Here is a 14,628-nt window from a genome sequence, read left to right on the forward strand (position 1 = left end):
AAAAAAAAAAAAACTGAGCTGTTGAAGAAGATCTTTGTGTCTTTCTTCAATTCCTGCCAGTATATCAGCGTCATGTTCAACTAAACAGGCCGAGATTTTTTGTCAAATATGAGGTCATTTAATCTAGTGTGTTATATTTCATTACATACACTATTTATAATATTTATAAAATGCCTTTTATTGAATGCACTAAATGACAATAAATGACTGTTTGTGAAACTAATTCTATTTTATTCCATAGAATAATTCACTCTTCAGAAACATATTTCATTAAACCCTGCTGATCCCCACAGCACGTCTCTTTTGGCAGCGATCACCCACCCATGGTCCAATCTTCCTGATTAAGTCTCTCCCAGCTTTGCCTTTGGTCACTTTATCCCATCCTGTCCATCAGATGCTCCAGAGCTCGTCCCATCAAACTGATGGGACGTGACTGTAAACTCATAAAGTCCAAGTCTGGTTTCTCTGGTCCACAGAGGACAGATACTTCTGACGAATTGAGGAAAATACTCCAGTGTAATTTACACTGACATATTACCACATCCTGGTCTGACACAGCAGCGGTGGGAAGATTCATCAAAAGCACGTGTGTCTTAATATCAGACAGATTGTTAATAGGCTTTTGTGATGCGTTTCATTAACTCGCATTGGTACAGACACAAACAATGAGAGATTTGTAAAGAAAAAAAAAAAAAAATCTGTAAGCGACAGGATGAAGAGCTTTTGTCAGGGTGACAGATGCTGGCCTAATTTCTCCTCACTAATCTGAAGCACAGAGCTGCCGGCCGAGGATATTACCAAACACACAGATTAGATTTTCTAACTTATAAACAGTACATACAAATACACACACAACGGAAAATTAATGTTTTACCACAGGAACAAAAGCCCTGTTTTAGAGGCTTCACTGAAACTGTTCTAGGGCAATATTTATATATACACATATACTATATATATATATAACTTTAATTTAACACTGTATGATGTTTAACATATCATACAGTTTTTTTTTCCAAAGTCACTCCTAACATCTTTGGGTATATTTAAATTATTTTCTGACTTAAAAGTAAAAGTGAACCCAACCACTGTCTTTTACGAGCATTAATTTTTTTTTTATATTTTAGTTATTTTTTTGTTAGTCTTCAGCCACTTATCTTTAAGGTAATTTTATTTGAGTACGTTTATTTTTTTTATTAGATGACAGGACAGTTTTGTGTCTTTGTTAGAATTATGTTTTGTGTGTGTGTTTTTTTTTTCTTAACATTTGTAAATAAATCCATGCTGTGGAAATGTAAGACTTACGTGAAACAGAAGAACAGCGTGGTGGATCCAACCAAGAAGAAGGTGGCCGCCGACACGGGGACGTAGCGGGAGGGTCGCAGGGGTCTGTTGGCCGGGACGACGGAGTGTGGGAGGGGTGATGAGGATGGCCCCCGCCCTCCGCTCTTACTGCTGCCTCCTGGCATTACTTCCGGTGTTTGGCGTTTTTGTCATCCACGGTAAAGTTGCTTTTACTTTTTATGTGTACACACACGGGGGGAATGTAGTTAGAGAAAAAATAAGACGTAGAAAAAAAACAAGAACGATGCAGTAAAAGTCGCTGAAGGTGACGTGTGGTTTTTTTTGCAGATTTTGCATCAATTCTGATTAAGAGAGCAGGAGATTCAAATGAGGCTAAAAAAGCTCTCTCCCTGTTGGAAGGCTGGACTAATTATTCAGCCACAGATTCTTAGAGGTTGAGGCACATTAACACCACTGCTGTAACTGCATTTCCCTCAACATAACGTGACTGACTGTAAACACAGACCAAGGTCCAACATCACAGCAGTGACAAGGAAAAGATAACGAGACAATCATGTCAGAACCACGATTCAAGTGCAATCAAATATATAGCTGTTACTTAGACGTTGGACTTTTAAGATGAAACGCATAAATTAAGTTAATTATTAATGTGGTCCGACAGTGTGTGTTAGGTTGATCTGCGTACTATTGAAATGGGACATCGATGAGGTACCTGATTACCAGAGGTAAAGGTTTTGGCAGCAGACAGACTACAACAGCTAGAAATTAAGTAGATAGATGAGAGAACGCAGTGAACTAAGGTGGTGTTTGAGCGCCCCCTTTCTTTCTTAATAAGAACTAAGCAAGCAACTAAGAATAGAGGTTTTCTCTTAGCTGTAGTCCCAAAGAGTTTTCAGATGAGCAGAGTGTGCATCTGTGATTTTTTTTTTTTTTAAGTCCCTTTATCTTTCTGTGTTATGGCAGGAGAATGTAAGCTTTAGGTCCAGGGCTCAGGAGTCTGTAAAGGGGCCAGTGGAGTAGCCTGCTTTTCCTGTGTTGGGGCATCACTCAACCCTGCTGGTGGCTCCCACGGACCACTTCACCTGCTGGAGGCAGTGAGTTTGTGACAGCAGGAAGTGACAACAGTGATGTCCAAAGGAAGTGGAGGAACGTTCTGTTGAACATCCATCTGTTGCCATGTGAAACAAAGTGGAAAAAGCTGTTAGGACTGTATCAATCCAGAGAGCTCAACCTTAGCTCAACTTAGTCCCGTCCATCGGTGTCCTTGCTTCACTCTGTTGGTGGAGCATTCCAGCAACAAAGCTTTTTGTCTTCAGAAATTTCCAGGGATTTCCTTCCTTCCCGCACAGTGCCTGGCTTGGACTTTCCAACAATAATCTCCTGGATACTTTGGCCCCTCCAGTGCAATGGAACAAAATGAAAATGACCAACCAGAGACTGTTATCTTAATGTGTGAAGGAACTGTGTGCTCCGCGCTCTTCGTCTCAGCAAGCACTTCTCCAGCCAGAGCTGTTGTGGCAGTAATATAAAAAAAAAAGTCTCAAAACAATTGATTGTCAGTCAGGACTCAAAACCTAAAGAGGAGAAAATATTTGGTTAAAATCAATATTTTATACAGCACACAGAGAAACAGTAAACTAGGCTTCAGAAAAAAATGCTCATCAGTTATTAAATAAACTTATAATTGTCCATAAGACATAAACATACATAAATATAATTAAAAATAAATCATTTATAATTAATGTTCTAGCTGAGCTTTTATATGATGTAAACTACACATCAGATTTGCAGAGAAACTCAAAGATTCAATGACATCAAGAAATAAATATTAATATTTTTGTTTTCAATGATGACATTAATTAATAAATGTAAATATAAAACTTCAAAAATATGATGAAGACAAAGTAGAACTGGGACTGTACAACTCTGCCTTCTGCTACACAGACTGGCGTATAGTGTATAGTCCACTGCCATAGTCTGACCAAAACCAAAACTAAGCACTTTTAATGCTTTTTGGTAAAGACACCATCAGCACTTTCAAAAAAGGCCAAGAGACGAATTAGCATAAATTTCCCTGAACTCTCGCTGTTCCGGAAAAACACAGCCAATCCAAGAATGACCAAATTAGATTACTTAAAGTAAAGTCTGGTAATGAAGAAAATAAGTTACAACAGTTCAATTATATGACTCGCCTGGAGAGAGGAGAAAAGAAGAAGAGGAAGAGGAAAAAAACAGAGTGTGTTTTAACTCAAGAGTGTTTTAACTCAAGAACTGTTGCCAAGTAGATAAGATCCCTTCTGGGTGACCAGTCTCTGTAAATTGTTGCACGCCCAAATGCTGGAGACAAGATAAACATGTTTCAATTTGTCAGGCCCCGAGAAATGTGCCCACAGGTTGCCTGACAGAGCGGGTTATAGTCTGGACTCTCCGTTGTGGATGGTTATCAGACAGGACACATAACACAAAACACTAGCATGGGCTGTTAATTACACCCTGTTTGCCAAAAAAAAAATTGCATTTAATCTGAAAACTGCATGAAGCTCTTTCTGTAAGGTAGAAAATTCTATTTTAAAAAAACCCAAAGCAGTCATGACATTTCAGATACACAGACTGTAGGATGTGGTGCAGCCCCTTCAGGTGGCTGGCACACACACACACACACACACACACACACACAGTGGCTCATGCTTACATTCATGCCATGCCACACTGTCTGAGATACAGTATTTGCGGCAGGGTGCGGTTGAACAGGTGTACCTAATGTACAGTACACGCTATACTATAGTATAGTATAGTAAGTGTAGTACAACAACCTTCCTGCATAAAGGAGCAGATGCATTACCGGAGCATTTGTAATATTCTTCACTGGCGCTAATGCAGCCAACACCGGAGTCGGATAGAAACCTGGGTGTGGACAAGTGATGAGTAGGGATGCTGCTTACAGCCCCGGTGATGGGGGCTTTACAAAAGACGATTAAATGTGTAATGCAAGCGTCTTATTACATCTGCGAGTATCTTAACTAAGACAAAGGCTTGAGTTTATATTATTAAAAAAAATAATGGCAAAATGAAATAAAATGAAATGAACGTCCAGTGGGTGGAGAAATGATGTTACACTAAAACCTTCATGTTTCTTTATTTTAATGAGGTTTTATTATTGCTACTTTCAAGTAAAACAAAAAAATGGAAAATATAAATATTGTAAAACACAATTGTATATTTCAAATTGAGCATAAATGTAAGGTTAACGTTGGCTGCATTTCGTGCAGCGTTAGCAATAGCCGCGGCTAGCTGCTACTGCCTGGCTAACAGACCATCTCACCTGACAGACGCTCCTCAGCCGCCTGTGCTCCAAACGCGGTGACCGTTTACTGCAAAAAAAAAAAAAAAAAAAAGCGTCCCCCGAAATGACAGGAATCCACACACAGATGACACGTAGCGGTCCGTTTTAGGCAGTGCCTTCGGAGGAGTCAGCAGAGGAGGATCCGCTGCAGCTGCCCCGGCAGTTAGCCTCTCTACCCAGCGGTAGCTAGGCTAATAGTCGTTCAGATAAATGGTAGATTTAACTCCCCATGGCTCTGGTACGACTGTAGCTGTGTTCTCATTGAGAGGGCTGCACTAATACTCGGCTGCAATATTCTCCCGGAAGCTGTCAAATTACGTCACAGTGTGAGAGTGACCGTGGGCCATATTGACCACATTATTATTAACATGTATGATGTGAGCATACGAGCACATTTCGGGGAAACGGATTTTTTAAAATGTCTATGAGGCAACTGGACGTGAATTTTCTAAAAGAAGACGTTTAATCTTCTAAACGTTGTAACTGTTTTTTATTGTTTTTATTTTTATTTATTTTTAAATGTCATTTCTCTGGTCCTTTTAGTCTCGCGTCGTTGCCTTCACGTGATTTTGGAAAGATGGTAAATGTAACTTCTCGATTGGGAAATGGGAACGAATGCGGCTTTCACGTGTACCTTGGAGTTATGAGTGCTTTATGATCACGTGTTTTAATTGTCTGCGCAAAATGGAGCATCGATTAATAGGAAGACAAAGATTTTTGTAACTTTCAATAAAAATTACTAATTCAGTTACTCTCTTTTGGATTAGTTTATACGTTCTTAGATTAAATTTTAGATGTGGCATTTTTCTGTATTCTTTGTGTCAAAAACACATCTTACCCACATTTTGGAACTGCTGCAAAAAAATAAATAAAAATAAAATAAAAAACCTAGTAATTGATTAATGTTTAACAACAAAGATAGACAGACATCATTCCAACCACAATAAAAATCCATATGAAACTTTTTTTTTAACAAAAAGTAACTTTAATGTAGCCGATTTACATATGAAAAATTCCAAAATGGATTCATCCAACAGTGTTTCTCCATGTTATGTTGTGCAAACTGGTCTTGTCATCACCAAGCTCAGCATGTGATGGAACAGGAGATTATCAAATACGCAGCAGGATTGTGATACTGTCAAAATGCATCAAATCTCTGTGGATTTTTTTTAACATCTTTTGGAATTAATGCTACATAAAATACAGAGGTTTGTAGGTGGCGTCTTAACCAAGATGTATGTAGTAAAGTAGCACGTTAGCTAACCAAGACAAGGTCAAAACAAACCACATCGCCCCGTCAAACCAAAGACAAGGTCAATACAAACCACATCGCCCCGTCAAACCAAATGCTGGCTCTGAAAATATTTAAAATATCCCTGACTCACAAAAAACGAAATCCTAACTATTAAATATGATCACATGTCTATTGTGATGAGTATCCATTGGCTGTGTTCCCACTGTTCTTGGTTTGAGTCTCTGATTGGCTGAGAGGCGTGCTGTCATTGTCCTGTTTTGCGGCCAGTATGTCACGTGCTGCCTTTGCTCTGATGAGGTTTCTTCTGTGATAGAAGAGATAACCCGGCAACAGGAAGCCAGTCAGGGAGAAGATGAGGAGGCCAAGATTGATCTGTCGTGAGAAGACACAGCTCACTGCATCCACTGGACTCTACAGTATCTACAGTAGTTACACTAGTAATCCTCCACTCTACGTTGGTGTCAGCTTCAGACATTAGAGAGGTTTCTGTTAGCTATTGTCATTTACCCTTCTGTGACTATCAAAATACTTATTTAAAAATAACTTCTTAAACAAGAAAAAAATCCAAAAACAAACCTTAATAGTAAAAAACAACAAAGAAAAAAAAGAGAGAAATGCTGGCAGAAATTTCATCAAATTGTAATTTTGCTAAAAATTCACCTCCACATAGATTTAATTTAATAAAGATCCACAATAATCAATAAATAAATAAATAAATCACTGTACATCTGAACATTTTTAAAACCCTGCATGTGTTTTTGTTTTTTTTTACCCAGTAAGGATCTCCTCGAAGGTGTCCCACCATGAGTACGAACAGTGGTTGTTGGAGTAGCGCAAATGCGGCGCTGACCATCGACTGCATGCCTGTTAGCGTCCCAAAGTGGTTAGCAGGATAACTGGAATGGAACAGGTGTGGGGATATCGTTTTTAAAATATATTTTTAGACATAAAGAACATTGGAAGAATATTATTTATAAGTTTTTCTACATTTGACAAATTTGTATTTTTGTAGCGCCCCCAACGTTTTGTACTCACACGGCGGCGTAGAGGCCTCCACAGCAGGAGTGAATGAAACCTCTGACTATAGTGTGCAGCACAAATGACACCATCTGAAGGGAAACACACGATCAGGTAAGAAACACAATCACTTCAACCCCACAGGCAGTTATTGTCTCACCTGCAGCGGCAGGTTGTCAATCAAGGAAAGGATTCCGAACGTGACCAACAGGAGGTTGGTGAAGATGAAGGCCCTCATGGCATTGGTCAGTTTCTGGACCTTTCGGTCTCTCTTCAGGGGATCTGATATTCTAAAGGCAGTAAAATATGTTTATAATTTTAAAACCTTTTTAGCTCTTTAAACATTTGTCTTAGCTATTAACCTTGTTATGACATTTTCTTTTTTTACATTGAAGGCAGTAAAATATGTTTTTTAAACATTTGTCTTAGCTATTAATTTTGTTATGACATTTTCTTTTTTTACATTTTGTTAATAATTGTCATTTTCTATTTATAATAATTTAATTTAGTCATCATTCGACAACTTTTTAGACATTATTTTTGTTCAGCTGGATGTTTTCCACCATTGCAGAATTTTAGGCTTGAAAAACATTTTGTAGGATTTTTTTTAATATTTCCAATCTTGCTAAAGAGGAAAGTTTGAAAAATATAAAATAACATTTTATTGTTCCAGTGATGAAGAAACCTGCAGTAAACAACATCTCCAGCAGGAGGAGACACCTCTGCTCTGTCGCTGTGTTTGTGTTCTCCTCTTCACACTCCTTCATTCTCCAGTCCATGATGTAGCCGATGGATGGACAGGTCAGGAGACAGAGGAGCTGCATGACGCCGAAGATAGAGGAGTAGAAACCAACTGTTGTGGAAACAGAGGCGGAGTTGGGAACTGCAGCTGTAGACGTCTTAAATACCTCGTAGTTAGAGACAGATGAAGACAGACGTGGTGATTCTTACCTTGTTCTTTCACCTCGTTCTGTAGCTCTGCTGAGGCTGAAAAAAAAGATATAAAATAAATATGCATTTTAACACTAGGTGGCGAGTTTGCATGGGGTGTTAAACTCATTTTGTAAAACCATAACATAGTTACATATAAATAACAAAAAAATCTGTATTTTCCCAATTGTTTTCATGCAAAACAGTGCATTAGCTCATGTTTTCATGGTCCATTAAGAATGACCGATAGTCAAATCCAGGACGTCATAAGTGGAAACTGTGCCCAGAACATCTCATAGAGGTGACATCTGCTGACCTCCTGTATCCAACTGTTTCATTCTTCTTTATAAAGACAACAATTTGGCCCATTTACAGCTATGGATTATGGTCAGCTAAAGATTAGATGTTTTTTTTGTTTTTTTTTCTGGAGCTCGTTATTGCACCAGACGGCGAGAGAGAGAGTGACCCTTTGTTTGACCAGACCAGCCACGGCCTGCTGTGGGCCCAGGGCAAAGTTGAAAAAAAAAAAGTCTGGAGTTCGTTATTGCACCAGACGGCTCTATTTCCAGTGAGCCTTTGTTTGACCAGACCAGCCAAGGTCGAAAAGTTGAAAAAAAAAAAGACATTGTTTAGTTGTTGTGGTTCTTACGGTTGGGGTCTCCATGAGTGACCAGGAACTCCACCATTTTATTTATGGCGCCCATGAAGAAGATGAGTCTCAACTGAGTCATGGCCATGGTGATGACGCTCCAGAGGAAGATTGGTGAGCACACGGAATGACAAAGTGGCACGGAGCCTGAAGAAGAAGAAGAAGAAGAAGAGGAAGAAGAAGAAGAAGAAGAAGAAGAGGAAGAAGAAGAAGAAGAAGAAGAGGAAGAAGAAGAAGAAGAAGAAGAGGAAGAAGAAGAAGAAGAAGAAGAGGAAGAGGAAGAAGAAGAAGAAGAAGAAGAGGAAGAAGAAGAAGAAGAAGAAGAGGAAGAAGAAGAAGAAGAAGAAGAGGAAGAGGAAGAAGAAGAAGAAGAAGAAGAGGAAGAGGAAGAAGAAGAAGAAGAAGAAGAAGAAGTTTAAATGATCTGAGCTCCAACTGTAACATACTCAGTGTTGGACAGTGATGTCCTCACCCTGGACTGGACCTTCAGAGTCCATCTGATCTGGCTCTGGTCTCCTTCCGTCCATCATGTCTTTCATGAGGGTGACGTGAGTGATGTATCTGTCTCCAGTCACCTTGTCTTCTGTCACTACGCCACTTAGTTTCACTGATTTACTGAATGAGTAAAAATAAAAACATGGGCTTCATTTACGACTGAATCAATTAGTCAATCAATCAATACATGTGTTATTGATTTATTACTTTTCATTACCTACTTCAGTACTACATGTTTACACCGTTTCAGAGTATTACTGCGTGTATTCCTGTGTATTTTGTTCTTGCTTGCTCCACTGACTGTGTTTTTATGACTCACTTTATTTAGCCTTCGTTTTTATTGCTCCACTACTGAATCTAATTATTTTACTCACTGTATTTATGCTCTTATTTTTATTATTGTCTTATATTTTTCTTACTCACTGTATTTTGTTTTTCTCTTGATCATTTTTCATCTTCATAGACTTCCTGTTTCCCCAGCATTCTCACCTCTAACTGCGTTTGTTTTGTTGGGTTGTTTAACCATCTCATGGTGAATAAAACCAAACTGAACACTGTGGGGCAGCAGAGATTTAACGGTACTGACGTGTGTCTGACGTCCTCCGGTGCAGGGAAGGACTCTGCGGGCCAATTCAGGAAGCAGTTGAGGAAAACGATGCAGGCCATTCCAGACCACACCCACATGATGACGTGGAAGGGAATGCCAAGGTCATAGATCAGCTGGAAAATGAACGGGAAGAAGAGTAGGAAACGGGAGTTAGGAAAGAGGAGAGGAAGACTAAAACGTCAGAAATGTTTTTCTTATTGTTTGTTACTTTGACACCAGGGAAGGTGACGGCTGACGACGCGTACGAGCCAATCATCAGGGAGAGGATCGTGGCCCGGATGTTTCCAAACATGTTTGGCAACTGTAAAATTAGGGGAAAAAAAAGTTAAAAAATTTTCATTTAAAATGTATCAAGTTAAAATAAAATAAATTAGACAACTGATATTATTGTCCAACAGTATACAGTCCTAGTGACGGACAGTTAGTTCTACTGTTTCATTTGTTTTCTCAAGTTTTTTAAAGTTTTTTTCAGACTAACTTATCAAAGTTTATACAGCTGTTGGCAGCTGATCTGGTTACACACACACACACACACACACACACACACACGACATGTGTCTGATAACACACGTTACAGAAACACTGTTGTTTGGCTCAATGTTCTGAGAAGGCACAGAAAAACTGGTACAATTACATACAACACAATACTGTATGTGACTGTACTGCACAGTACACAACATACTACACAGTACACAACATACTGTAGGAACAGAGTACTGTAGCCTGTTTGTTTTGGTCGTTTATGTCCAAGCAGGAAATTCCATATTTAGTTCAGCATAAATCCCTTGTTTTATGAAATGATATATTTAGTTCAGCATAAATCCCTTGTTCACTATAAGACACAACACTGACACCACAGGCCTGTCATGGTATTACAATAAGAAAAAAGAATACAATTAAAAGAATCATGCAGACCAGTTCAATGTCACTGTGTGTGAGGGAATCGTACTGTGAGTGAGGTGAAGGTCAGGCAGATTCCTCCAAAACCGTTAAAAGAGACGGCGATGAAGATGAGGAAGGACAGCACTGTCGGACCAGATGAAAGATTTCATCAAATCACTCCTTCGATAATTTCACTTTACAATTTTTCACGGCAGCAGGTCCGCAGCTACAGACAGTTTAGGTGTTGAGTGACTTCAGTCATCTCAGTTAATACTGCGTTCTCTAAATACAAACTATTCTCATTTACTACCTGGGTCTTCTGTGAATGTGACATATTTCAGTTGTACTTTGCTCTAAGTCCACAGTAGAGTTTTAGATCCCAGAGTCCGTCTCACCTTCAGGGTTGTACGCGGCCGTTGCCATCATTGCACAGGAGGCTGCAAAACAGGAACTGAAATCCATAAACACACAGGCGACTGATGAAGAGAGTGTGAAGGGAGTGTATGTAACTTTTTGTCAATATCCGATACCGATATTTCCCATCACCTAATTTCAGATTCCAATATAGGCCTGGTTATATTTATTTGTTTATCTGTACAAACCACTGTATTCTTCCATACAATCCCCTGATTATAAAACTAGATTAATAAAATGAGCTGCAATGCTGCCATCTAGTGACTTTCATTTTAATATACAGCCGTTTTTCTCCAAAACTATTTTTTAGGGCACAAAAAAAAAATATAAATATAAATATAAATATAAATATAAATATAAATAAATTAGGCAAAACCCAAGCATTGCGTTATCAGGTAATCATTGTTGGGGGAAAAAACAAAAACGATCTTTACATACAGTATATTACACAATTATGCTAATGTCGGAGAACCCTAACGATACGAAATTTATTTATTTATTTGAATCAATATTCCTATATATTATTTTAGTTAATTTGTTATAAGAAATAAAAATGAAACATGGGATAATTTTGATCAGGCCTGACAGACGATCCACGGTTGATACCTGCCGACCAGCCTCAGTGGGCGTGGCCCATATCGATCCATCAAGATGCCCAGCGGAAACGTGGCAGCACTCAACAGGAACGAGCCAATGGTGAAGCCGAGATTCAAGGTCTCCTCCTGCTCCACGCAGCTCCTCCACCCAGAACCTTCTGAAGACGTGGCATTAGTGCTGAGTGTGTCATTTCCTGAAGAGAGAGAATTGTCGCACAAACACGTCAGAAAAGGTGAGTTTCAAACTGTTCCTAACCACAAACACACACACACACGAGGAGAGGCCGTTTTTACCGACGCAAATGTGGGAATAGAAGCCTTCGCTCTTGAGCATGATGAGGAGTGAGGCCCAGCCCAGCAGAACGGCAGAGAAGAGCAGGTTCTCCAGGATGGCAGTGACAGCCATCCACCACCTCCGCCTGTACGCCTGAGCCAGACTGGGAGCCATGGCAGCTGGAGGTGCAACGAAGAGCAGAGAGATTCCCAACCACTGGTCCGTGGAACACTAGTGCACCATAAGAGATCATTAGGTATGCCGTAGAAAATGATCAAATTTCAATTAATTGGTCAGAGAACTATTATTTATTTAATATTTTTTCTTTGTTTGTCAATGTGTTACAAGCAGAGCAATTAAATTATTTTCCACTAGGTGGCAGCAGATGGCTACAAAAACTAAAAAAAAACATCATCAGAGCTGTTGAAGAAGATCTTTGTGAGTGTCTTTCTTCAATTCCTGCCAGTATATTAGTGTTGTCTTCAACCAAACAGGAATACATTTTTACTAAACATATACGTTTTGTGAGGTTTTTGTTTGGCGGTGGCCGTGGGGTTTTTCCTTCTTCAGTCTGTGAACTGAAGCCCAGTTCTGTCTGTTGTTTCCAGTTATATTTCAGTTGATAAAACGTCCACTGTGGATAATCATCTCTATCTTTAAACGGAGAAATTACAGCGATGGATTGATGTGTACGAGTGGCAGATGGACGGAGTTGACGTGACATCAGCTCATGACTGTGAATCCTGTAAAGGACGTGAGTGAAGTGTCAGAGAGGGCGCAGGAAGATGACACCTGACAGCTAAGACGGTTCACACCACGTCATCTTCAGATTTAGCTGGACCTGCAGCTATCGAGTGTCATCCACTGTATATAACCACACACACACACACACACACACACGACCCCTAAGATAAATCAGTGACTCAGAGCGAGTCCTGCTGCTCAATAGTTTGAATATTTGAACACATTTGAATGTCAATCTATCTGTCTATATTATATTTATTTTTTTCTTTCTAAAACCTGGGTGTACCGTTGTGTCGGCCTGTGCTCTGGGCTGAGTTTTCACCCCAGGATTTGACAGCGGTGCGAGAACGTCTGCAGGTGCCTGCTGGAAGTTTCCTGCGAGTTAATGTTCTACAGGAGAAGTTGGTCAGGATTAATGTTCTGCCGTTCCCCTCGAGGACAAGAACACAGAACTGGGACCAACAATAACAACTCTAGTTTGGGGCAGCTCACATCCACATGTTCAGAACAACCAATCAGCTGAGGCCCTCCGTGAAACGTGTGCATGTTTGCCTAAAAATAAACTACCGTTATACAGTGAAGGCAAAGTGCGGTGACATTTATTAAAAATAATGTCCCCCTCAACTGTATTTTTGCAGACTACTGTAATGCAGTAACACAGACTGACCACACGAGGCAGCAGCAGAACACTGTGTTGTTTGATGGAGCTAAACGCAAAAAGGTCAAATTTTACAAATATTATGTGACAATTTATTTTTTAATTGTCACACTTGAAAGGTGTCAAAAAAAATAACCTACTGACAGGGAGACGTCTGTTTAAATCCCTACTGTTCTCTACATGTCCAGTCCTGGACACAGCACTGACTCTGATGTGTTTCTGCAGCGTCAGGGCAGTTCAGATTAAAGCGACACCTGCGGTGGAACTGTCTTTTACAGAGTAACGCTCATGTTCAGCAGTGTGAATGACTTACAGAGGCAGACGTTCGGCCCAGTCTTCACTTCTACGTCCAACAAGAAAAAAACTCAATTCTCTGATTGATCTCTGCTCCTGACGCTGGTCTGAGCGTGTCCTTCCCTTCAGCCATGTGGTTCAAACAGTGTTCACTCACACCCACGCTGTCCAAGTCCAAAAGGAGCTCACACACACACGCACACACGCACACACACTGGAAACAGGTGCACCTGTGGAAAAAGAAGAATGATTGCGAAATCGAATATTTTGTTCCAGTTACAGCAGAAACACATTCTTATAAAATTATTTCTAAAATACATTTTGCGCAACTTTTTCTTAAACTCCAGTATTTTTACTGCCAAATTCATACACAATGTATATGTAAATTACAAATATATATACACATATATTTAGCTGTTAATATACAGACATACATCCAGAGCCGTATGTTGTCAGATATTCAGAGGCCGAGACAGGAAGTGTTTGTTTTTTCTTTTTTAATTTAATCTAATTGGCGTTTATTCAATTGTCGTTCAAGAAAATAAACGTTCATTTACAGCAACACGACAAACGTCCGACTCTTCAGTCTTCACCTCGACACAGGACTTAGTTACACACACACTCCAAACTACATCGTCATGACATCAAAGACACATATGCAGAACCGTGTGAACGAACACAAGTAGAAAACAATGATGAAGTGCAGTGACGTGTTGGTGTCTGAGGAACATTAAACAGAGAAAAAAAAATTAAAATAAAATAAAAACAACATGTGACGAGAGGAAAATACAGAAATCTTTTTTAAATAATAGAACACATGATGTCTGTCAGAGTTGAATAATAACAGATCTGTACGTAAACCTTTTATACATTTTTTTTATTAGATGTAAGGAATGTAAAATATGTCTAGGGAAAAAAACCCATTCAAACCTTTTTGCTTTTGTATGGAATATTTTTAAAAAACAAACTAAAATCTATTTAATGCACATAATTCAGAAAAAACAATATAAACTTAAACCTTGAAAAGGAAATGCATTTGGAAAAGCATTAAATAAAAAGATTTTAGATCATATTATTATTATTATATATTAATAAAACAATTTATTTAAAAATGAAACAAAGATAAAATGGCAAAACCTGAGAAAAACAGGATTTTTTTTCTCTCTCA

The 14,628-nt window shown here is 39.1% G+C and overlaps 2 protein-coding genes across 2 annotated transcripts in view; both read right to left on the bottom strand.

The window, feature by feature from the left end:
- Positions 1–5,261, bottom strand: part of LOC103383320 (palmitoyltransferase ZDHHC5-like) — a 14,058-nt gene extending 8,797 nt beyond the window's left edge. Inside the window, exons 1-2 of the mRNA XM_025058448.1 lie at positions 4,625–5,261; positions 1,301–2,876 (exon numbers count right to left, since the gene is read on the bottom strand). Of these exons, the coding sequence (XP_024914216.1) occupies positions 1,301–1,466 (166 nt within the window). The 5' untranslated portion in view covers positions 1,467–2,876; positions 4,625–5,261. The remainder of the gene's footprint in view (positions 1–1,300; positions 2,877–4,624) is intronic.
- A 690-nt stretch (positions 5,262–5,951) lies between these two features.
- Positions 5,952–13,814, bottom strand: LOC103383308 (large neutral amino acids transporter small subunit 3-like). Its single transcript, XM_008316374.3, has 15 exons — positions 13,480–13,814; positions 11,785–11,995; positions 11,501–11,684; positions 10,876–10,931; positions 10,548–10,624; positions 9,807–9,899; positions 9,578–9,711; positions 8,969–9,111; positions 8,497–8,643; positions 7,869–7,904; positions 7,638–7,770; positions 7,078–7,207; positions 6,936–7,009; positions 6,673–6,796; positions 5,952–6,272 (listed from the first exon to the last, which is right to left on the bottom strand). The coding sequence occupies exons 2-15, from the start codon at positions 11,936–11,938 to the stop codon at positions 6,069–6,071; spliced, it is 1,689 nt and encodes a 562-aa protein (XP_008314596.1). The 5' UTR covers positions 11,939–11,995; positions 13,480–13,814; the 3' UTR covers positions 5,952–6,068.
- Positions 13,815–14,628: the final 814 nt, after the last annotated feature.

Source organism: Cynoglossus semilaevis, chromosome 9, assembly GCF_000523025.1.
Source record: "Cynoglossus semilaevis isolate Cse_v1.0 chromosome 9, Cse_v1.0, whole genome shotgun sequence".
Taxonomy (NCBI): Eukaryota; Metazoa; Chordata; class Actinopteri; order Pleuronectiformes; family Cynoglossidae; genus Cynoglossus; species Cynoglossus semilaevis.

Excerpts from the sequence above, each read along its gene's own strand:
- LOC103383308 (XM_008316374.3), bottom strand. The coding sequence starts at position 11,938 with ATGGCTCCCAGTCTGGCTCAGGCGTACAGGCGGAGGTGGTGGATGGCT. Across the intron at positions 9,900-10,547 it reads TGACCTTCACCTCACTCACA|TTGCCAAACATGTTTGGAAA; the intron begins GTACGATTCCCT and ends CTAATTTTACAG. Across the intron at positions 7,771-7,868 it reads GAACGAGGTGAAAGAACAAG|TTGGTTTCTACTCCTCTATC; the intron begins GTAAGAATCACC and ends TTTCCACAACAG.